General features: G+C 36.8%; 1 protein-coding gene across 5 annotated transcripts in view; it reads left to right on the forward strand.

Moving 5' to 3' along the window:
• Window positions 1–25,178, forward strand: part of GOLGB1 (golgin B1) — a 108,295-nt gene that overhangs the window by 43,254 nt on the left and 39,863 nt on the right. For all 5 annotated transcript variants that reach the window (XM_032869559.1, XM_032869561.1, XM_032869556.1 and 2 more), the window contains 4 exons: window positions 9,026–9,428; window positions 10,656–10,765; window positions 21,415–21,529; window positions 24,201–24,274. In XM_032869559.1, coding sequence (XP_032725450.1) covers window positions 9,026–9,428; window positions 10,656–10,765; window positions 21,415–21,529; window positions 24,201–24,274 — 702 coding nt within the window. The remainder of the gene's footprint in view (window positions 1–9,025; window positions 9,429–10,655; window positions 10,766–21,414; window positions 21,530–24,200; window positions 24,275–25,178) is intronic.

Here is a 25,178-nt window from a genome sequence, read left to right on the forward strand (position 1 = left end):
TTTTGGGTGCAATTGTAAATGGGATTGACTCCTTATTTCTCTTTCTTCTGTCTTGTTGTTGGTGTATAGAAATGCAACTGGTTTCTGTGCATTGATTTTATATCCTGACACTTTACTGAATTCCTGTACAAGTTCTAGCAGATTTGGAGTGGAGTCTTTTGGGTTTTCCACATATAGTGGCATATCATCTGCAAAGAGTGATAGTTTGACTTCTTCTTTGCTGATTCGGATGCTTTAATTTCTTTTTGTTGTCTGATTGTTGAGGCTAGCACTTCTAGTACTATGTTGAATAGCAGTGGTGATAATGGACATCCCTGCCATGTTCCTGACCTGAGCAGAAAAGCTCTCAGTTTTTCTCCATTGAGAATGATATTCACGGTGGGTTTTTCATAGATGGCGTTGATGATATTGAGGTATGTACTCTCTATCCCTACACTGTAAAGAGTTTTGATCAAGAAAGGATACTGTACTTTGTCAAATGCTTTTTCAGCATCTATTAAGAGTATCATATGGTTCTTATTCTTTCTTTTATTAATGTATTTTATCACATTGATTGATTTGAGGATATTGAACCAAGTTTGCAGCCCAGATAAATCCCACTTGGTCGTGGTAATCATCCTCTTAGTGTACTGTTGGATCCTATTGGCTAGTATTTTGGTGAGAATTTTCACATCTGTGTTCATCAAGGATATTGGTCTGTAATTCTCTTTTTTGATGGGATCCTTGTCTGGTTTGGGGATCAAGGTAATGCTGGCCTCATAAAATCAGTTTGGAAGTTTTCCTTCCATTTCTATTTTTTGGAACAGTTCAGCAGAATAGTTATGTATTCTTCTTTAAATGTTTGGTAGAATTCCCCTGGGAAGCTGTCTGGCCCTGGGCTCTTGTTTATTGGGAGATTTTTGATGACTGCTTCAATCTCCTTACTGGTTATGGGTCTGTTCAGGTTTTCTATTTCTTCCTGGTTCAGTTGTGATAGTTTATATGTCTCTAGGAATGCATCCATTTCTTCCAGATTGTCAAATTTGCTGGCGTATAGTTGCTTATAATATATTCTTATAATTGTATTTCTTTGGTGTTGGTTGTGATCTCTCCTCTTTCCTTCATGATTTTATTTATTTGGGTCCTTTCTCTTTTCTTTTTGATAAGTCTTGCCAGGGGTTTATCAATCTTATTAATTCTTTCAAAGAACCCGCTCCTAGTTTTGTTGATTTGTTCTATTGGTTTTTTGTTTGTTTGTTTTTTCCATTTCCTTGATTTCTGCTCTGATCCTTATTATTTCTCTTCTTCTACTGGGTTTAGGCTTTCTTTGTTGTTCTTTCTCTAGCTCCTTTAGGGGTAGGGTTAGGTTGTGTATTTGAGACCTTTCTTGTTTCTGGAGAAAGGCTTGTATCACTATATATTTTCCTCTCAGGACTGCCTTTGCTGTGTCCCACAGATTTTGAATTGTTGTGTTTTCATTATCAGTTGTTTGCATGAATTTTTTCAATTCTTCTTTAATTTCTTCGTTGACCCATTCATTCTTTAGAAGGATGCTCTTTAGTTCCATGTATTTGGGTTCTTTCCAACTTTCCTTTTGAGTTCTAGCTTCAGAGCATTGTTGTCTGAAAATATGCAGAGAATCATCCCAGTCTTTTGATACTGGTTGAGACCTGATTTATGACCCAGGATGTGATCTATTCTGGAGAATGTTCCCATGTACACTAGAGAAGAATGTATATTCTGTTGCATTGGGATGTAATGTTCTAAATATATCTGTGATGTCCATCTGGTCCAGTGTGTCATTTAAGGCCTTTATTTCCTTGTTGATCTTTTGTTTGGATAATATGTCCATTTCAGTGAGGGGAGTGTTAAAGTCCTCTGCTATTATTGCATTATTGTCGATGTGTTTCTTTGATTTTGTTATTAATTGGTTTATATAGTTGGCTGCTCCCATGTTAGGGGCATAGATATTTAAAATTGTTAGATCTTGTTGGGAAGACCCTTTGACTATGATATGGTGTCCTTCCTCATCTCTTATTATAGTCTTTGGCTTAAAATCTAATTGATCTGATATAAGGATTGCCACCCCAGCTTTCTTTTGATGTCCATTAGCATGGACTTTAAATCTGGAGGTGTCTTTGGGTCTAAAATGAGTTTCTTGTAGACAGCATATTGATTTTTTTTTTAATCCATTCTGATACCCTGTGTCTTTTGATTGTGGCATTTAGCCTATTTATATTCAGGGTACTTATTGACAGACATGAATTTAGTGCCATTGTATTGCCTGTAAGGTGACTGTTACTGTCTATTGTCTCTGTTCCTTTCTGGTCTACTACTTTTAGGCTCTCTCTTTGTTTAGAAGACCCTTTCAATATTTCCTGTAGAGCTGGTTTGGTGTTTACAAATTCTTTTAGTTTTTGTTTGTCCTGGAAGCTTTTTATCTCTCCTTCTATGTTCAGTGATTGCCTAGCTGGATATAGTATTCTTGGCTGTGTATTTTTCTTGTTCAGTGCTCTGAATATATCATGCCAGTTCTTTCTGTCCTGCCAGGTCTCTGTGGATAAGTCTGCTGCCAGTCTAATATTTTTACTGTTGCCTGTTACAGACTTCCTGTCCTGGGCTGCTTTCAGGATTTTCTCTTTGTCCCTAAGACTTTTAAATTTTACTATTAGATGACAGTGTGTGGACCTATTCTTATTGATTTGGAGGGGGGTTCTCTGTGCCTCCTGGTTTTTGATGCTTGTTCCCTTTGCCATATTACGGAAGTTCTCTACAATAATTCTCTCCAATATACCTTCTGCTTCCCCTCTCTCTTTCTTCTTCTTCTGGAATCCCAATTATTCTAATGTTGTTTCGTCTTATGGTATCACTTATCTCTCGAATTCTCCCCTTGTGGTCCAGTAGTTGTTTGTCTCTCTTTTGCTCAGCTTCTTTATTCTCTGTCATTTGGTCTTCTATATCATTAAGTCTCTCTTCTGCCTCATTTATCTTAGCAATAAGAACCTCCATTTTTGTTTGCACCTCATTAATAGCTTTTTTGATTTCTGCTTGGTTTGATTTTAGTTCTTTTATTTCTCCAGAAAGGACTTTTCTTTCTCCAGACAGTATTTCTCTAATATCTTCCATGTCTTTTTCGAGCCCAGCTAGCAGCTTGAGAATCATCATTCTGAACTCTAGATCTGACATATTACCAATGTCTGTATTGATTGGGTCCCTAGCCTTTGGTACTGACTCTTGTTCTTTTTTTTTGTGGTGAGTTTTTCTGCTTTGTCATTTTATCCAGGTTAGAATATATGAAGGAGCAAGTAAAATACTAAAAGGGTGGCAAAGACCCCAGGAAAATGTGCTTTAACCAAATCAGAAGAGACCCCAAATTGTGGGGGGAAAAGGGGGTTAAAAGTTCAGAAAAAAAAATTGAAAAAAGAAAAACATATAAAAAAGAATATATATATATGTGTGTGTGTGTGTGTGTATATATATATACACACACATATATATATATATATATATATTAGACTGGTGACTAGAACAGGTCATCCATTTAATTTGGGGAGTATTTTGGTCTCTTAGAAGAAACTTTCTCCCAAAATTTTAAAGAATGAAAAAAATATAAGGGTAAAGACAATGAAGGGATGGAATATGGCTATAAAGATGAAAATTAAAAAAAATTTTTCTAAAAAGATGTTGATAAGATAAGTTGGTTGGGAGAATAAAGAAAAAGAAAGTGTAGAGAATTTGCTCAGGCTGGAGACTAGAACAAAGCCGTGTGCTAGGTTGACGGTATATTTTGATCTATTAGAAGTTGTATCCCAGATTTTTTTAGAAGGAAAAACTGTATGTGTATACAAAAAATAAAGTTAGATAAAATGAAGGATAAAATATGACTAATAATGAAGGTTCAAAAAAGTTTTTTTTTTTTATGAAAGGTATTGTTAGGATAAACTAGTTAAAAAACTTTAAAACAGGAAAGGGTAAAAGTTAAAAAAAATTTTAGCAGAAGAAAAAAATAAAAATTAATTAACTTTGCAAGACTAAAGAATCATGGGGAGAAAGCCATGAATTCCATGCTTTGCTTTGTCTTCTTCTGGATTCTGCTGTTCTCCTTGGTAAGTGAACTTGGTCTTGTCTGGATTTCTTGCTGATCTTCTGGGGGAGGAGCCTGTTGTAATGATTCTCAAATGTCTTTGCCCAAGGTGGAATTGCACCACCCTTACCGGAGGCCAGGCTAAGTAATCCGCTTGGGTTCGCTTTCGGGAGCTTTTGTTCCCTGAACGCTTTCCTTAGAGCTCTGGAGGATGGGAATGAAAATGGCAGCCTCCCAATCTCCGGCCTGGAGGAGCCGAGAGCTCGGGGCCCCAGTCCTCAGTGTGCCCTCAGAGAAAAGCACTCAATCACTCCCGTCTCCCTGGCCTCCATTTGCGCTCCCAGCTCACCCAGCCTGTGACCAAGCATCTCTGTCTTTGGCACACAGCCCCGCCTGGAGTCTCCAAACCCCTCAGATCCCTGTGCTCTTCCGGGGGAGGTCTCCCTGAATCTTGTGGGGTCCCTGCTCACAGAGCAGTGGCCTGTGCCACGGATCACAATTTAAGGTAACCCCGAGTTGAGAGTTCACTCCTCGGCTCTTGTCTCTGTAGCCGGCTTCCCTGCTCTAATACCTGTGAGTTCTGTGACACTCAGACACTCCTAATCCTTCTGTGACCCCGCGGGACCTGAGGCCGCACTGTCCCCGCATGGGCTTCACCCTGGCTTAGCCTCTGGAGCGATGTCCCTCAGTGGAGCAGACTTTTAAAAGTTCTGATTTTGTGCTCCATTGCTCTGCCACTTGCTGGGAGCCAGCCCCTCCCTCCACGGTCTATCTTCTGGTCGCTTTGGATACATTTCTCTGCCGATCCTACCTTTCAGAAAGTGGTCAATTTTCTGTTTCTAGAATTGCTGCTCTTCTTCTCGTCAATCTCCTGTTGGATTTGTAGGTGTTCAGAGTGGTTTGATAACTATCTAGCTGATCTCCTGCTACCTGATGTCGTCTCAACCTGCTACTTCTCCACCATTTTGATTCCTCCTCCTCATTGATATCATTTTTAACTTCTTCTCCAGGTAGCTTTCACTTCTACCCTTAGCAATTCCATGTTGTCACTAACAGTTTTCTCCAACCTAGCCATTGCCTTGATAATTCTTACCCTAAATTCCCATTCTCACATACTGTTTATGTCCATATCCAGTAGTTCTGATGGTGAGGGCACAGTCTCTGAATTTTTCTTCTGTTGGGTGTTACTCCTCCTAGTCATTTTGGTGAGATGTAGTTGAGGGGATGTATAGCTGAATATATCAGCTGTGATCCAGGCAAAGTGCACCCTGGAACGCTTCTGAGCAATCAGAAGTCATCACCAAAAAGAAAGAAAAAAGAAAAAAAGAGAGAAAGAGAGAGACAGGGAAAAAAAAAAAAAAAAAAAAAAGAGAAGGCCCAGCCAGAATGGGCCCCAAAGGTAAGATTTATAAGGTATATAAACAAAAACGGACAAATGAAAAGACCGTCAAAAGTGAGTGACAAGAATTATCATATGGTTTCATTTATTTGTGGAGCATAACAAATAGCATGGAGGACAAGGGGAGTTAGAGAGGAGAAGGGAGTTGAGCGAAATTGGAAGGGGAGGTGAACCACGAGAGACTATGGACTCTGAAAAACAATCTGAGGGTTTTGAAGGGGCTGGGGGTAGGAGGTTGGGGGAACCAGGTTGTGGGTATTAGAGAGGGCATGGATTGCATGGAGCACTGGGTGTGGTGCAAAAATAATGAATACTGTTACACTGAAAAGAAATTTAAAAAAAAAAGTAAGTGACAAGAAAAAAAAAAAAAAAGAACCCAGACAAAATGAACTCTAAGGATCAGATTTATATACTACCAGAACAAAAACAAATACACAGAAATACTGACAGAAAACAAAGATGGGAGGGTGGTTATAAATCCTCAATGTGGGCGAGGAAGGTTATTTTGATTCCTCCTGAGTGTATCTTGATATCTTTGTTAAAGGGCTCAACTTTCAAGAGATAAAGGGAGAGTAAAACTGGTTTATATATAGGAGTAGTATTGATTAGGGAAAGAGGATTACCTTGAAGTTTATATCTATGTGTATATTAAAAAAATAGATAAAACAGAGGTATATATATGAAAAAAGTTCAAGTTAAAAGGTTATACTAAACCTCTATTGTAATGGTAAGTAGGTTAAAAAAAGAGAACAGGAATAATGAGAACGAATTAAAAATAAAAGTTGTTTCCATGAAATATACAGGTTTTTGGCGCAAGACTGGGAGCTTAATGTATTGTTTCCCCCCCATATTGGCGTTTTACAATTTTATGGGGAACCTGTGGTGGTTGTCCTCTTGTTCTTTTGGCTGGCTTTCTGGGGTAGGGGACTGCTGCATTGTTTTCCAGTCAGTCTTGCTTGGGTTGAGTCCTCCTGCCCCCTGTGAAGGGGCTGGGCTCTGTGGAAACCAGTTTTTCAGGCTTTTGTTCTCTGGAGGTTTTTTTTCCTTTGGCGGCTTTTTGCAGGCTTGTTGGAGGTTTGTCGGAAAACAGACTGTACCCAGACCTCCGTCTCAGAGAGAAGCCTCCATCTGCTCCCCTCTGGGTGGTCCAGAACACACAGACTCCTCTGCAAACTCCGCTGAGCCGTGCAGCCTCCCACAGGCAGAGCACTTCCCCAAACACTGTCCCAGGTGTTGCCTGAAGTGCCCACTTGTCTCTGCACCCCCGTGCCCCTAAAACCATGAGCGATATTGGTCCAGGGAGCCTGCTTCTGGTGGCTGCCATCACTGGGACTACTGTCTGGGGTCCAGACCTCAGGCTGCCACCGCAGAGATTGCACTGAGTTCCTTCAGGCCCTGGCTGGGAGAGTCCAGACCATTGTCCGGTCCTAGAGACCACTGTCTAGCGCCTGCATGGAGCTTTCTCAGGCACTGGCAGGGAGTGGGTCAGACCCCGGTTGCAGAGTGTGCAAAAATTCTAGGGAGCACAGGCTGGCGCTGTCACCAGACTCCCTCATGTGGGGGCAGGAGTGTGCCCAGCTGAAGTGTGGTGCAAGCCCTGCAACCCCGGGGGCTCCGCTGCACTCTCTCTGGCATGGATGGTTGCTGGCGGTGGCTGTTCTGGGACCGTGGGCTTAGGCTTGGGCCCGTGACTGCCTGATTCCACCAGTTGCCCCTTAAGATCTTTTACTCTTTTTGAGTGCTTTTAACCAGACTCTAAGTCAGTGCTGGTCCCCAGTCACAGGACACTTTTATATTGGGGTATTACTTTCAAATGGGTTGCTTCTGGTGGCTCCCTCCCCTTCTGTTTATCCTCCGATATCAGTCCAATCATTCCCACTATGCTTTACCTCTCCACTGGTGTCTTCTGCCCTGTAGAGATACAGAAGTGTATAATCCTACATCTCAGGCTGCTTTCGTGGGCGCTCAGAGTGTTCTGGTAGATAATTAGCTTATTTTAGGGGACCGGTTGAAATGGGGTCTCCTACTTTTCCGTCATCTTGCCGCCTCCAGAGATAGAGAGAATCTTAAGTAGTCTCCCCACCCAGGGCAGAGTTTGACATGGGGCTTGATCTCACACCTCTGAGATCATGAACTGAGCCAAAACCAAGAGTCTGATTGAGCCCCCCAGGTGCCTTCCACCCCCCATTTCCACTGTAGCTTCCAGGCAGCATGTATAAAATCATGTCTTCTGAGAATTGATGCCATTTATTCATCCTTTCAACAAATATCCCCTGCTTAAGTGGTGGTGATACAGGGATGAGCAAAACAGATACCGTTACTTCCCTGACAAAGCTTGTATTTCACATCTTTCATTGTGACTGTTTTACTTTGTGCTTTTAGGTCAAGGGTCCTAGTTTCTCTAGAATGTCATTCTGTCCTCCTCTAGTGAGTTTTCCTTCCTGTCATTTTGCTCCTTTGCTATCTTGAATGGTTCTTGTGCTTTATGTACTATCCCTTGTTTGTTTTTGTTCATTCTCTGTTGGCGTGAAGTAATTCACCATGCAATATTCCCCAAATCTAAAGTGATCAGACACTGATACTCTAAAATCTTAAGCTCAAGTATCCCATCCCAGGCTGTATCCCATCCTGTCATTCCCTTTCTCAGTCCGTCTTGACCTTCATTCTCATTAAGGTCCCTTGATCCTTTCACTTTGTTCCTTTGGTATGTTAGTTCTTTCTTGGCCGCTCTCCTTTTCCCATCTGCCTTTGCCTCATGTTTGACCATTTGGACTAGTCTTTTATCAGCCCTTGGATTCCCTGTGTTTTTGTCTCATCACATCCAAGTAGCCAAGTACTAACATGGAATTGGTGCTACAGCCCCCATTCTCTGCTTGTTCATCTGGGTGCTGCATGCTGCTGGAGAAGGGCAGTCATATCCTTGATTTTCAACTCTGTTTGAGGAATTTCTTCCATAGAAACATTTTCCCGTATCTCCCATCCTAATAAAACCTATATCCTGATCCCAAAGCCCTTCTTTAGCTGTCCTCAGACAGTTGGGTTCAAATTGTGCCTCTTATTAGATAGTTACTATATAAATAGTTATAGCTATGTAACTTTTGGCAAACTTCCCTTCTTCTCTGCTCCTGCTAATACCTTATAAGTATCTCTCTCTCAAGGCCTCTACGATTTTTTAATTATAATTAGCTGGTTAAATATGACTGTCCCACTGAACTCTGAGTTCCATGAGGGCAGGAACTGCATTCATTCACTATTTATTGAGCACCGGGTACTCAGTATGACATATACTATGCTAGATGCTGGAGAACAATGATGATAAAACAAAGTCCCTTCCCTTATTGAACTTATTTTGTAATGGGAGAGATAGGAAGTAAGAGATAATGGCACAAATAAGTATGTGTGAATATAAATTGTTAAAAGTATGAAGAAGTGAAAACAGGGTCTTACGCAATTGTAAGTTTGGTCCTGGGTGTCTTGCCCCAGGCTTCACGCAGAAGAGGCACTTCACTATGCATATGAAAGAATGAATTTATGGCTCATGAGGATTTGCCTTTTTTTCTTAGATTCTCTCTCAGCAATTACAGCAGATGGAAGCTGAGCATAATACTTTAAGGAGCACTGTGGAAACAGAAAGACAAGAGTCCAAGATTCTGATGGAAAAGATGCAACTTGAAGTGGCAGAGAGAAAATTATCCTTCCATAACCTCCAGGAAGAAATGCATCATCTTCTGGAACAGCTTGAGCAAGCAGGCCAAGCTCAGGCTGAACTACAGTCTCGGTACAGTGCTTTGGAACAGAAGCACAAAGCAGAAATGGAAGAGAAGAGCTCTCACATTTTGAGTCTTCAAAAGACAGAGCAAGAACTACACTCTGCCTGTGATGCCCTAAAGGAGGAAAATTCAAAGCTTGTCCAAGATAAGAGTGAACAGGCAGTTCATTCAGCACAGACCATTCAACAACTGGAAGGTCAGTATTTTATTGCCTTTCAAGTCCTCTTGTTTAGCACCTGAGTGGCTCCTATTTACAAATTTCTGGGATCTGTTAATGACATGATTTCCTCATGTCAATTGAATAAGTAGAAGAATTAAGAATTCATCTTTTCTGAACTCATTGTCATTTGTCCTGTCTCTGGCTGAAGGTATAATCTGGCTTAATATTGTAATTATCGTTATGGTAATTATAATGTCTCCTAGGTTAGAAAGAATGCTATGTGAAAAGTGACCTCCATCTGAAGGGGTCAGTGACTGAAATGAGTAGGATTTGAATTGATTTTTGGAAAACTCAGGGTAGATCTAGGTACATAGGTCGGGAGACTGAACTGAATGGAGTCATCCTTACTTCTAAAGATGGATCTAAATGCTTATAAGTGATAAACTCTTTTTAAGGAAAACTTTTATCCTTTAAGAAGGTTTAATGAAAAGTAATACAGGAGCACCTGGGTGGCTCACTTGGTTAAGCATCTGACTCTTGGTTTCAACTCAGGCTCTGATCTCATGGGTTGTGGGATTGAGTCCCATATTGGGCTCCACACTCAGTGTGGCATCGTGGCATCTGCTTGGGATTTTCTCTCTCTCCTCCCTCTGCGCCTCCCCCACCAGAGTGCACATGCTTTCTCTCTTGGTCTCTCTCTCTCAAATAAATAAATAAATTAAAAAAAATAAAGTTATACATGCCTCTAATTTAATTTAATTCTAATAGAATGTTTAAAGGAAAGATTTCAGAAAGGCTTAAGTTGAAGATCTCTATTGAGGAACTAAACATTAACCAGAAAGCCTTGGGGGACATTACGTGGAAACTGTATCATATGAGCACATTGTCCTCTTAACTGGACTATGTACATGTTTAGAATTGTGCTATATTATCTTAGTGGGATTCATAATGCTTCATTGAAGAGTGAAGAAAATAAAATTTAAAAATACTAAAGGCATTTTCAAGGGGGAAAGGAAAAATGACTTTGTGAAAAATTCTAAGACCATTTATTTGACCTTTTAAGGAAGAGGTTTACTGAGATGGCCTTTGGTCCTTCAGAGCATTTAAACCATTAAAAACTATTGTTAAAAACATGTTGTCATTGGTATCATAGTTTTAATTAAGAGTGAATAGCATGTGGTGTTATCTCTAGAAGGTAATAGCTTACCAAGTTTCAGACTTGCAGCAGAGATCATTTCTATTTATTGGCTTTCTTTTCCTTAGATCAACTCCAGCAAAAATCCAAAGAAATTAGCCAATTTCTAAGCAGACCAACCTTGCAAAAACATGAAACAGCATCTCAGACTTCTGTCCCAGATACTGAGGATACACAGGTAATTAAATGTATACTTCTAATAATGAGTATTGTCTGTTAATCTCTGCTATATCATACTTGGGTGCTTTAATGAGCATTTATTCCAGAAAGTAATATAAGCTTGCTTTAATCCAGAAAATGTTATGTCTTTTATGCCTGATAAGATGCTTTTTTGGAGTTGATTCCATTTGAAAGCAGTCATGAAAAACATTAATTTAGTGTCTCAACAATGATTAATGAGAAAAATTAATAGATAACAAGCACCATGATCTCAGGAGCCTTTCTGATTCTAAGGTCTTAAAATTCTGTATTGAAAACAAATCATTGTTTTTGATCTTGTAATCAGTTTTCTCAGCTGAGAAGTCAGTTTTGTTTTTGGTAGACTGAGATTTGATCCACTTTAATGCACATAATTCAGTCTAACCAGACTTTAAAGTCTATTATAGAAATCATAATCTTCCCATTAATTAATTAACAGTAAAAGCTTTAATTGCCAATTAGCTGTTGTTTGGCCAGTATATTCTCTTTTCCTTCTCTAAAAATCTCTGTGGGAAGCTAGATTATAATCACCAGAAGGCTGCTTATTCAGCGTGATTATCAGAACAAGGAGAGTTAGTTTGATGATCTTAGTTGGCTAGTGTCAAGCTAGGATAGCTGGATTTATTCATGTCCCTTATAAGATGGACAAAACTGACATACATTATGACCTGCAGAATTCCATGGTCCCTGGGCAGTACTGTGCATTGATAAAAATTTTTGCTTCCTGGTTTCTAGCATCTAGGGTATCCAATCTCTTCTATTCTCAAAATCACAACTTTTTCCTCCAATGTTTAAGAATGGTTTTCAGTAATTGCAAAAAAAAAATTGAAAGAATCTGATACTGAACATCTGTATACCCACTATCTAGATTCTGTCAACATTTTATTATATTTGCTTTATTAAATATCTATCCATTTATCCATCAATTCATCTTATTTTTTGTATTTCACAAGTTGTAGACATGAGTACCTTTTTCAGCATGCATATCATTAACTAAATTTTAATATTTATTAATAGTTCTTTTTCTTTGAAGTAGATTTTATAAAACATGAAATGTACAAATATTAAGTGTACCTTTCACTGAGTTTTGTCAAATGCATACACCTATGTTATCCAAATCCCTGTCAAGATATATCACTATCGCCCTACAAAGTATCCTCATACGCTTTCACAGCCAATCACATCCTACCTTCTAGAGCTGACCAATGTTCTGTTTTTTCACCATGGATTAATTTTGCCTTTTTACAACATCATGTAAATGTAATCATGCAATATTGATATATGCTCTTTTTTGTGTAAAGCTTCTTACACTCAGCATGTTTTGAGTTTCATCCAAATTGTTGCATTTATCATAATGTACTCTTTTTTATATTGCTGAGAAGTACTCCGTTTTGTGAATATATTGCATTTTCCTTTGCATGATTGTGCTATAATTTCCTGTTGATGAATACCTGGGCTTTTTCATGTTTTGGCCATTATGAATTAAGCTGCTCTAAGCATTCTTATATAAGTATTTGTGTGGACATATGTTTTTATTTGTTTTCAGTAAATACTAGTTGAAGAATTGCTGGCCCAGAGAGTATGTATTTAGTTTTATAAGAAACTGGCAGATCATTTCCCAAAGTTGTATTATTTTATATTCCCACCTAAGATACATGAGAATTCTAGTTGTTCCACATCTTCTCCAAGATTTAATATTGTTAGTTTAAAAAATTTTAGCCATTCTAATGGGTGCATGGTGGTATCTCATAGTTTTAATTTTCATTTCTCTGATGACAAATGATGTTGAACATTTTTTCTCGAGATTCTTAGCCATTTGTATGTCTTCTTTTGAAGTGTCTTTTCAGGTCATTCCTCTGCTTAAAAAATCAAGTTCTTTGTCTTTTAAGGATCAAGTAGTAGGGATTCTTTATATATCCTGAATGCCAGTTTGTTTTCAGATCTGTTTGGTGACTGTTTTCTTCCACACTATAGCTTGCCTCCTACTCACATTCTTCATGATGTCTTTTAATTAGCAGACATTTTATAATTTTGATGAAGTCTATTATTTATCAGTTTTTTATGGATGTCATTTTTCTGTGTCCTAACTATGAAACCTTTGCTTAATGCCAAGTCATGAAGAATTTTCTCTTGTGTCCTTCCACAAGCTTTATGGTTTTTAACTTTCCCAGTTAAGTCTCTGAACCTCACATAAATTTTTGTGTGTGGTGTAAGGATCAAAGTTTATTTGGATTGTTGACAGTTTTTGGCGATCATAAATAAAGCTTCTGTGAATATTCTTTTACAAATATTTGTTTGGACCTATGCTCTCTTTGCTCTCAGTAAATATCTGCTAGTGCAATGCTTGGATCTTGTAGGTATTTGGGAGGTTTTAAGATCCTGCCAGACTGTTTGCAAAGTGGTTGTACCATTTTCCATTCCCACCGCTAGTATATGAGAGTTCCAGGGATAAGCCTCACTTGGTAATGACATATTAGCCCTCTATTTTGTTGAATTACATTTGTTAAAATTTTGTTTTAAAGTTTTGCATCTGTGTGCATGAGGAATATTTGTCTGTTGTAGTTTTTTGTAATTTCTTTATCTGGTTTTGCCGAATGAGTAATGCTAGTCTTTAGAATGAATTGGGAAGTATTCTTTCTCTTCAGTTTTTTTGGGGAATATTTTGTGTAGACTGGGTACTATTTTCTCCTTAAATGCTTTGTGGAAATTCACCAATGAAACCATCTAGTCCTGGAGTTATCTTTGCGAGTGCATTTTTCTTTACTAATTCCATTTGTAGCTATATGGTTATTCAGGTTATCTGTTTGCTTTTACTGAGCGTGGTGTTTTATATCTTTTAGGGAATTTGTCCATTTCATCTAAAGTGTCATATTTATAGGAATAAAGCTGTCCACAATAGTCCCTTATTATCCCTTTTAATATCTGTAGAACTATGGTGATGTCAGCTCTTTTATTCCTGATATTTGTAATTTGTGTTTTTTTCTTATACAGGTTAGACTGCCCAAAGGTTTACCGACTTTACTGATCTCCGAAAACCAGCTTTGGTTGTTTTCTGTTTTCTATTTTATTGATATCGACTTCAATCTTTATTTTTCCTTTCTTTTTTTTTTTTTTTACTTTGGATTTGATTTCCCCTTTTCTTAGCTTCTTTTTTTTTTTTCCTTAGCTTCTTAAGGTTGAGGCTGAGGCCCCTGGTTTGAGAACTTTCGTATTTCTGACATAGGTGTTTTGTACTATAAATTTCTCCCTACAATCTTCTTTGGCATATCCCACAAATTCTGTTGTGTTTTCATTTTCACTTAGTTCAGAATACTGATTTCCTATTTGATTTTTTCTTTGCCTTGGGTTATTTAGTTTCCAGATATTTGAGGGTGATGTGCCCAGAACTCTTTCTATTACTAACTTTTTAAAAATTTTTAATTTCTTTTCAGTGTAACAGTATTCATTATTTTTGCACGACACCCAGTGCTCCATGCAATACGTGCCCTCTCTAATACCCACCACCTGGTTCCCCCAACCTCCCATCCCCCGCCCCTTCAAAACCCTCAGATTCTTTTTCAGAGTCCATAGTCTCTCATGGTTCACCTCCCCTTCCAATTTCCCTCAACTCCCTTCTCCTCTCCATCTCCCCTCGTCTTCCATGCTTTTGTTATGCTCCACAAATAAGTGAAACCATATGATAATTGACTTTCTCTGCTTGACTTATTTCACTCAGCATAATCTCTTCCAGTCCCGTCCATGTTGCTACAAAAATTGGGTATTCATCCTTTCTGATGGAGGCATAATACTCCATAGTGTATATGGACCACATCTTCCTTATCTATTCGTCCGTTGAAAGGCATCTTGGTTCTTTCCACAGTTTGGCGACCGTGGCCGTTGCTGCTATAAATATTGGGGTACAGATGGCCCTTCTTTTCACTACATCTGTATCTTTGGGGTAAATACCCAGTAGTGCAATTGCTGGGTCATACAGTAGCTCTATTTTTAATTTCTTGAGGAATCTCCACACTGTTTTCCAAAGTGGCTGCACCAACTTGCATTCCCACCAACAGTGTAAGAGGGTTCCCCTTTCTCCACATCCTCTTCAACACATGTAGTTTCCTGTCTTGCTAATTTTGGCCATTCTAACTGGTGTAAGGTGGTATCTCAATGTGGTTTTAATTTGAATCTCCCTGATGGCTAGTGATGATGAACATTTTTTCCATTTGTATGTCTTCATTGGAGAAGTGTCTGTTCATATCTATTACTAATTTTTATTTTAATTCTTTTGTGGTCAGAACATACTTTGCATGACTTGAACCTTGTAGAATTGATTGAGACTTTTATGGCCCAGAATGTTGTCTTTTTTGGCAAATGTTCCTTGTGTACTTGGAAATAATGAATACTTTGCTGTTATTGGCTGGAGAGTTCTATAAATGTCAATCATTTAAGGTTGGTTGATAATGTTCAAGTATACTACATTCTTGTTTTTCTGCTCGTTCTCTCAATATTAAAATAACAGTAGTTGTGGACTTATCTATTTATCCTGTTCTGTCAGGTTTTACATCATATATTTTCAAGCTGTTACTATGGGCTTAAACATTTAGGATTTTTATTTCTTAATTAAGTGACCAGTTTATCATTATGAAATGACCTTCTTTATATCTCTGGTGACATTTGTGATACTCTTTGCTTTGAAATGTCCTTTTGTTTGATATTAATATAGCTACTGAACTTTTTTTTTTTTTTTCAAGATTTTCTTTATTTGAGAGTGAGAGAGCGAGAGCACAGCCAGGGCAAGGAGCAAAGGGAGAAGCTGACTGATCTAACCAGGCACCTCACTTTTCTTTTTACTGGTGTCAAAGATACATCTTTTTTTCATTCTGTTATTTTTAATCTATTTGTGTTTTTGTATTAAAATGCACTGCTTGTATGCAGCACAGAATTTGATTCTGCTTTTTACCAAGTCAGTTTCTGCCTTGTAAGTTGGAGTGTTCAGACCATTTACATGAACGTTATTGATTTAATTTTAAAAAGTCTCTCACTTTTTTTTTGTTTTCTTTCTTACCAATTGTTTTATCTTTTTTTAAAAAAATAGGTTGAGTATTTGTTATGATTTTGTTTTTCTCATCTTGCAGGTTATTAGCTAAATTCTTTGTTTTGTTATTCTAGTGGTCACATTATGAATTGTAGTCTGTATCATAGTTTACCTTCAAATAATACTATGCTGCTTCATGTATAGAATAAGAACTTTACACTCACATCCTTGCATTTCTTCACTTCTGGTATTTATGTTATTATTGTTTACTCACATATATATTATAAACAAAAAATACAAAAGTATAACATGTACAAACAAATGGTTACTTAAGTGGTTATTTATTCAGTTATTTTTTAAAGACAGTAAAATATTTAACTGTCAATACAGTCACCATTTCTGGTACTTTTTATTCTTTAGGGTAGATCAGGGATTGTCAATCTATTTCTGCAAAAGGTTGAATAGAAAATATTTGGGCTTTTGGGGCCATATAGTCTTTTTTGAGCTATTCAACTCTGCCATTACAGAGCAAGAACAAGCATAAAGGTAAACAAATTGTTGTGACTGCCTTCCAATAAAACTTTACTTCTAAAAATATGTAGAAGGCCTCAAAAGTTGCTGAACCCTGGTACAGTTTCATATTTCCATCTGGTATTGTTTTCTTTCTGCCTGAAGGATGTTCTTTAACTTGCATATGTGTTTGTGCCTGTGCGTACACGTGCATGATGGTGCAGGTCTGCTGGTGATGAGTTCTTAAAGCTCTTATATGTCTGAAGACATCTTTATCTCTCCATTGTTGTTGAAAGGTATTTTTGCTGACTACAGAGTTCTACATTGATCGTTTTTTTTTTTTTTTTTAATGCTTCAAGCCTGCTACCCTACTGTCTTTTTTCTTGCATTTTGCTTTTGACAAGAAATCTGCTATCATCCTTGTCTTCTTTTTTTTTGTTCCTGGCTTTTAGGATTTTGTAACCAGTTTAGGCTGTACCTTAGTGTAGGTTTCTTCATATTTTTTGTGCTTGGAGTTCATGGAGCCTTTTAAATCTTTGTGTTCATAGTTTTTATCAGTTTGGAACATTTTCTGCCATAAACCAGTCAAATAATTGCTTCTGATTCTCTCCCTTCCTTTGGGGGTTTCATTCAGACATATATTAGATTACTTGAAGTTTTTCCAGAACCTACTGATGCTGTTTTAATGGTTTTGGATTCTTTTTTTCTTTCATTTTAGTTTCTGTTTCATGTCTTCAGGTTCACTTATCTTTTCTCCCTTATGTCCAATTTGTTATTAATCCCATCTCATGTTTTATTTAACTGAAACATTGACATTTTCTTCTCTAGAAGTGTCCTCGGGCTTTAAAAATATATATTCTGTGGTTTTATTTGATCTTTTTGCCTATACAGAATGCAGTTAAAACTTTTAAAATTAATTAATTAATTAATTAATTAATTTATTTTTATTATTTTAATTTTTTATAAACATATATTTTTATCCCCAGGGGTACAGGTCTGTGAATCGCCAGGTTTACACACTTCACAACACTCACCATAGCACATATCCTCCCCAATGTCCATAACCCCACCCCGCTTCTCCCAGCTCCCCCTCCCCCCAGCAACTCTCAGTTTGTTTTGTGAGATTAAGAGTCACTTATGGTTTGTCTCCCTCCCAATCCCATCTTGTTTCATTTATTCTTCTCCTACCCCCTTAGCCCCCCATGTTGCATCTCCACTTTCTCATATCAGGGAGATCATATGATAGTTGTCTTTCTCTGATTGACTTATTTCTCTAAGCATGATACCCTCTAGTTCCATCCACGTCGTCGCAAATGGCAAGATTTCATTTCTTTTGATGGCTGCATAGTATTCCATTGTGTATATATATACCACATCTTCTTTATCCATTCGTCTGTTGATGGACATCTAGGTTCTTTCCATATTTTGGCTATTGTAGACATCGCTGCTATAAACATTCGGGTGCACGTGCCCCTTTGGATCACTACGTTTGTATCTTTAGCCTCCATGCTGGGCATGTCAGGCTTGAAGTTGCAACCCTCACATCAAGACCAGAGATGATCAAGAGTCAGATGCTTAACTAACTGAGCCACCCAGTTATATTTCATTGAAATATAGTTGACACACAGTGTTACAATAGTTTCAAGTGTACAACATGGTGATTCAACAATTCTTTACATTTTGCAAAGCTCACCATACATGCTATTATAATACCTTACTATATTCCCCAAGCTGCTGCTTTCATCCGTGTAACTTACTCATTCCATAACTGGAAGCCAGTACCTCCCACTCCCCTTCACTCATTTTGCCCATTCCTGCCCTCACCCCCAGCAACCATCATTTTTTTTCACTGTATTTATGGGTCTGTTTCTGCTTTTTATTTGTTTATTTTGTGTTTTAGATTCCACATAGAAGTGAAATCATACAGTATTTATCTTTCCTTGTCTGTAAAGTCCTTATCTTTTAATTCTAACATCTATGTCAGTCCTGGGTCAGTTTCAGTTGACTATTCCCTTCATTGTTGCTTATATTTTGCTTCTTTGCATACCTAATGCTCTTCGATTGGTTGCCATACACTGTGGGTACTGTGTATATTTGTATTCACATAAATATTTTAATGGGATGCGGTTAACTTACTTGAAAAAAATTTGATCCTTTTGGGTCTTGCTTCTTTGATTTATTAGGCAGGTCTCTATCAGTACTCAGTCATTCCTTGATAAGGCACCTCACTGAGTGTGCTACTTGATACCTTGTGAAGTCTGTTTTCCACATTTGGCTGTGGGAATAAGCACTCCTCCAGGTCCTGTGCAAGCACCAAGTGTTGTTTTCTAATCTCTTCAGACAGTTTTGTATAGTTCTGATAGCCTTGTATGATTTCCTCACATCCATGTTCTGCTCTATACCCTACCAAATACTTGTTGGGGATTGTCTGCAGACCGCCTGGGTTTTTTCTGTATGCAGCTCTCTCCTGTCTGGTGCTCTTTTCTGAACTTTACTTACCTTGATTTCCCTCCTCAACTCAAGGATTCAGCTAGGCTCTGCCTAGGTTCTCACTTCTTGGGTCACAGCCTGGAAATTGGCCTAATGCATTAAGCTTGGTCAGGTGTAGGCTCACCTCATTCTTTCCTACCTTTAGGGATCACTCTCCTTAGTTGCCTGATCCTAGTATTTTGAAAATTATTGTTTCATTATTTTATCTTTTTTGTGTGTGATTGTTTCAGGTGGGAGGATAAATCTGTTCCATTTTATTCTCTGTTTGGCAGAAACAGAAGTCCTCTATTGGATTTTTAGCTATATCTTTTTACAGAAATGTTGTTAAGTGGTTGTTCTAGGAAGTATGATACACATTTTTAACTATTCTATCTTCTTAGAGTAATTACTTGACAATTTCACCTAAAATGTAGAGACCTTGTCATCATAAATCATTTTCCTATTCTTTATGCTGTAGGTCCTGTATGTATTATATTAATGAAAGTTAGAAATCCCATAACACAATTTTAACATTTATATTTTAAACAGTCATATGTATTTGAAGAACTTAAGAGGAAAATGTTGACCTTTATATTTCCCAATATGTTTACTATTTGTGATACACTTTCCTATCTGATAATCAGATTTCTATCTGATAATATTTTCCTTTGGTCTCTAAAATGCCCTGTGGTATCTTTGTAATGAAAGTCTATTGGTGAAAAAATTCTTAGTTTTCTCTTATCTAAAAATGTCTTTATTTTGGTTTTATTCCTGAATGATATTTTGTACTGGATATATAATTCTGGATGGACGGAATTCAGGACTTTAAAGATTCTGTTTTACTATTTCCTGGCCTACATTTTTCTCCCAGCAGTTGGTCGAATTATTCAAATTATTGTTCCCCTCTATATAAAGTATTTTTTTCTTATGTGATTTTAAGACTTTTCTCCTTATCTTTGTCTGTGACATACTTAGTTGGGGTTTTCTTTGTAATTTTCTCACCAAGCTTTTGTTGGATTTCTTATATATATAAACTTAATATGGGGGAAAATTTTTGCCATCATTTCTTCAAGTAATATTTTTCTCTCCATTATGTCCTTGCTCTCCTATGGTACTCCAATTACAAATATATTGAATCTTTTATTTTTTTCACAAGTTCCTGAGGCTCTGTTCATTTTTTTTTTTTCCAAACTTCAGATTGGATAATTTCTGTTGATCTGTCTTCAAGTTCACCAAGACTTTCTTCTTTCATTAGATTCTACTATTAAGCCTACCCACTGAGTATTTCATTTCAGGTGTTCTGTTTTTTAGTTCTAGAATTTCTGGGTAGTTCATTATTTTGTAGTTTCTTTATACTACTAAGATTTCCTATCTTTTCATTCATTATGAGTATATTTTCCTTTATGTCCTGAGCATACTTATAATAGCTTCTTTAAAATTCTTTTTTTCTAGTTCTAAAATCTGCAACATTTTGTGCTTGGTGTTTGTTGATTATGTTTTCTCTTGAAAATAGGTGATATTTCCTTGTTTCTTGGTGTGACGAGTGATTTTGTATCATAACCTGAATATTGTGAATGTTTTGTTCATAAGATTCTCTTCTTTCTAAAACTCTGAAGAGTTCTGATTACTTTTCAGAAGCCAGTAATGTGGATTCAAACCACAAACTCTGGCCTGTCATGGGTAGCATTCAAAACTCAATTATTTTTGCCTTAACTCTTCTGTTTTGAGTCAGCCCTGCAAATGTATAGTTCATTCTTCAGCCAGAGATTGGACTAAGTTTACACATAGAATTTAGGGCTCCCTCTGCTGAGTTTTTTCTCCTTGCTTTGATTTTGCTTCTCATAGTCTGGCAGCTGTGGTTCTCCCAAAGTCTGTCTTCTCATTCTATGGCTTTTCTATCAGTGTTTTGCTTGCTCTGTGTAGTGCAAACTGAGAACTTCCTTCAGGATAAAAGTCATAAATCCTTAAACTCATCTCTTGTCATTTCTTTAACCATCAAATGAAGACTTAGGACTGAGTGAGCTATAAAGACCCTCAAGACTCAAAAATTCTACACTTTTATGAAGAATTGTGTAGAATAATCCTCTTGGAGAAGAAAACATACAAAATGACATATAACTAAAGATGTGTTGTAGGAAAACCAAACTAATATGTATGCATAAATGAAGCACAAGATAATTTTTATTATTCTTGGAAAAAACAAAAACAGTTACAGCTCTTCTTCCTTTCTTAAAGTTTACATGTTAACTTTTGTTCCTGTTCTTCTTTGGGAGTCTCTCTTCATGTTTAGTCTCCTATACTAGAGTGACCTTATTATTAAGTGCCATTAATCAAACTTCGTAATATTACTTAATGGACCTGAAAATCTTTTTTCTTATGCAACAGACTTGAGATTTCTTTGTAATCCAGGGTCCATTTTTAAATTCGAAAGTCACTGAACTAGAAGTGTGTATGAAAGATTTTCTGTCTTCTGATAAAACGCATTACTTTAAAGATGCAGATAAGTAGATGCAATTTTTAATATATTTTCATGGTAGAGAACTTATAGAAGATAAAAATGCCAGAGACTCTCTGGGCATTACTGTGAAACTTTTCACTGAGAATCATTAATTTAATGTCTTTCTATAATTTAGGCAGTCACTGAGGAGAATATTGGCTTTTTGCAGAAGCAAGTGGTAGAACTAGAGAATGAAAAGAGAGCTTTGCTCCTTAGTTCTATAGAACTGGAAGAGCTGAAAGCTGAGAATGGTATGTATAAATGAAAACAGTAATTCTCTGTGTTTTTAACCCACATGTGCCTCTACTTTTATCACATATATAACATGTAGATTTTCTGATTCTATGACAATAAAGATCTTAGCACAGCTGGTAGTTCTTGAAGATAGGATTAATACACACTAAACAATTAAAGCACCATACCAGTATTTATGTAAGTGTAGCATTTTGCATATGGGCTATAAATGCTGTAGGATATCTGTATTATATTTATTTTGGAGTATTCAAGGAGTCTTTTCAAGAGCATGGCTTGAATAGGACCTTAATAAGATGACAAATTTTTAAATAGGCCAAATGAAAAAGGACATTCCTAGTAATAAATTTTGGGGATGAGATAACAGAGATCGGTATAAATAAAAGTCCAAAAGTAGAAAACATTTTGGGTTTTGCTCATGCTCTATACCACTTAGAACCCTATCCTTTTAGCCAGGCTAATTCTCACTCATTTTTCAGGCCTCAACTAGGGTATTATCTTTTTCAGGAATTTGACCCTGATCCCTGTCAGTTGGGTTAAATTTTTGTACCTCTATAACATTCTTACATTCCTTTAACATTGTATTAAAATCATCTGTTAATGTTTTTATTTTATTCTGTAAGCTCTTCAGAGATAAAGTACAAGCCTTTCAAGTATAGGAACCCTTTTTCTTTTTCATCTTTGCTTTACTTTTTACCAAGAACTAGTATAGTTCCTGGCAAATAGTGGCTGCCAAATAAAGTTCTGTTGGATTGAAGTAAAGTTAGCATTTTATTCTGGTAGACTGTGTGTGAATAGTTGGTAAAAATAAATACTTCCTTCAATTTATCATTTACCTCACAAGAACCTCAGTGCATTTAGTAACGTGTAGTTAATAGTGCATTAATGATCTATTTTATCCTTGATAAACTGGACTATTGTGCTTTATCTTCTATGAGTGAGAATGAATTTGTACCATTTCTTAAACTCTAAAGACAGTATTTCCACCTTAACTATCTTTCAGTTCTATTTAACTCTAAATACTGAGGATTATATATTTTTATTAGACCATTCCCACCATTACTGATAAATAAACACCACCACAAATTCAGCTCATTATTCAGCAGCACTTAAAGTACTTCTTTGAGACCTTATCCATGATGTTTACTTTGCAATTTTGCAGACAATGCCTGTCAGTCATGTAGCTCATTATAGTTTGCTTTTTCCTGCAGGGATCAATGGCCTTAAGATTTTTCATACTAGTTTTTGTGTTTGGTCTCAGGTTACTTTTGCTTTATGTGTCATATTCTGTTCAACTCACCTTTTGTACTTCCATTTCTATGGAAACTTCCATTTCTATGACTGTACCTCTTCTTAAATAATTTTGTGAGCTGTCTGAAAACATTATATACTGTCTTGAATTCATTTGTTTCATGAATTGTCATTCATTTATTTAGCAGATTTCCATGGTATCTGTTCTATGCACCAGGCAGTAATCTGCTGCAGATACTGCCCTGAACGTAATAGAGGGGAAGTTAGGCCATAAACAGGTATATTAATAAGAACATTTCAGAGAGTGATAAGTATTAGGATAAAAATAAAATAGTTAGGTGCAGGTATGCCTGGGGGAAGAGGAAAGAAGATTTAGAGTGGTCAAGGTAGGCCTCTCTGTTAACTTGAAACCTATGATGAAAAGGGAACAGCCATGCAAACAGGCTAAGCAAAGAGCATTCCAAGCAGAGAAAAAAAGGGCAGATACCATGAGGTCTGAATAAACTTGACGTGTTTGCAGACAGAAATAAGATCAGTATTTTGGGAGTAGAGTGAACAAAAAAGGGGCAGTGCAGAAGAGGTCGTAGAATAGGTGGGTCAACTCCTGAGAGCCCATGTAAGTCATGTTAAGACAGCTAGATGTAGTATACAAAATATGCTTTTTTCCCTTTAATATATCTGTCTTAGCTACTCTGAAAGAGTATAAACTTCTTGGGGGCATATTATCAGTAAGTATTTTCTATCCTCCAAGGTACTACTTCCCCTTTATGTGTGTGTATGTGTGTGCATGTGCGTGAAAATAAAACATGGGGTAGAACTTGGAAGACTGGATTATGATCCTGGCTCTCTGTGAACTAGCTGTAGGTCATGTCATTTTTTGTTTCCTTAGATGGTCACTGAGGGGATTGGATAGCTCTGTTCTAGTGCTAAAATTTGCTGTCTTAATGAATATATGTGAAAGAACATTGAAGACGTTTAAGTACTATATTAATGTAAAATGTGTATATATATATTTTTTTAAGATTTATTTAGTTTAGAGAGAGGGAAAGAGTGTACGTGAGCAAACAGTAGGATTATGGATAAACCAAGGCAAATTTATTCCCCTACAAGGCCCAAATTATGCCACAGAAATAGTTGCTACTTACATGCTCTGGCATCCTTCTCCTTTAAAGCCCTTCACTATTTATATATCTCACTCAGACTAATTAACCATTCTATCTTTTTTTTCACTATTCTGTCTTATATCTCATCTTCTCTTGCCACTACTTTGCCACATAAATCTTTTATCTTCACAAAATATTTTATTTCTTTCCTCTTGATTATTTCATGCATCTCAAATAACCTCACACACAATCATGCCTCTGTTTTCTCAAACACTCTACATAAATCATCTAAGAATATTTATTTTGTGACTTTCAGAAAAACTGTCTTCTCAGATTACTCTCTTGGAGGCTCAGAATAGAAGTGGAGAGGCAGATAGAGAAGTCAGTGAGGTAAGTGATATGTTCTTAAAATAACCAGAATGTGAACTAGATCAAGAGGAGTTAGCTTCAAACGTAAGCATTTCTGTAATTTTCTAATGTTGACCAAGCATTACAATACCTAGAAAGTGAGATCTATTTTAAAAAGTCATGATGGTTATTATTTCCCATTTAGTCTCATTTATTTGTGAATATTTGGATTTTTAAAATTTGTCCTGAAGCAAAGTACAAGCACAGTAGCCATTTATTTGGAATTTTCTGATCCATTTCTCAAACTGGGTTATTATTTATCTCAAATTCTTTCCCATCTCAGAAAAGTTTCTCAGTGAGATTAGATAAAATCTCTAGTTCCCCTCCACTAAATTGGCATAGGTTCATTTCGGGTTATATTAAAAAGGGAATTTTTGAAGATTGGTGCTTTTTATAACCTGAAAATTACTATAAGAAATATATGGTTCTTTAATATTCTGTTGATTTAAGATTATTGTTAGCTGTATTGTGTTTAATTAGCTTTATTCTTCCAATCAAGAAGTCCATGATAGAGTCATAAATGGCCTTGAAGAATAATGTAACTTTTTAACAGAAGTATCTGCGAAAAAATAAAAAATAAAGCATCTGCTTAATTATTAGAGTTCTCAGAGAGACAAAATAGGGAGTATGTATATATGTAGAGAAAGATTTATTTTAAGGGAATTGGTTCATGCAGTTGTGGAAGCTGGCAAATCCAAAATCTACAGAGTAGGTGAGCCAATAGGCTGGAGACCTAGGGAAGAGTGATAGTTTCAAGTCTGAAGGCAGTCTGATGACAGAATTCCCTCTGGAAGTGGTCTTTTTTTGTTGTTGTTGTTAAGGCCTTCAGCTGATTGGATGAGGTCTAATTATATTATGGAGGGGTAATCTACTCAAACTCCACTGA

Source organism: Lontra canadensis, unplaced genomic scaffold (assembly GCF_010015895.1).
Source record: "Lontra canadensis isolate GAN:19392208 unplaced genomic scaffold, GSC_riverotter_1.0 scaffold38, whole genome shotgun sequence".
In the NCBI taxonomy this organism is placed as follows: Eukaryota; Metazoa; Chordata; class Mammalia; order Carnivora; family Mustelidae; genus Lontra; species Lontra canadensis.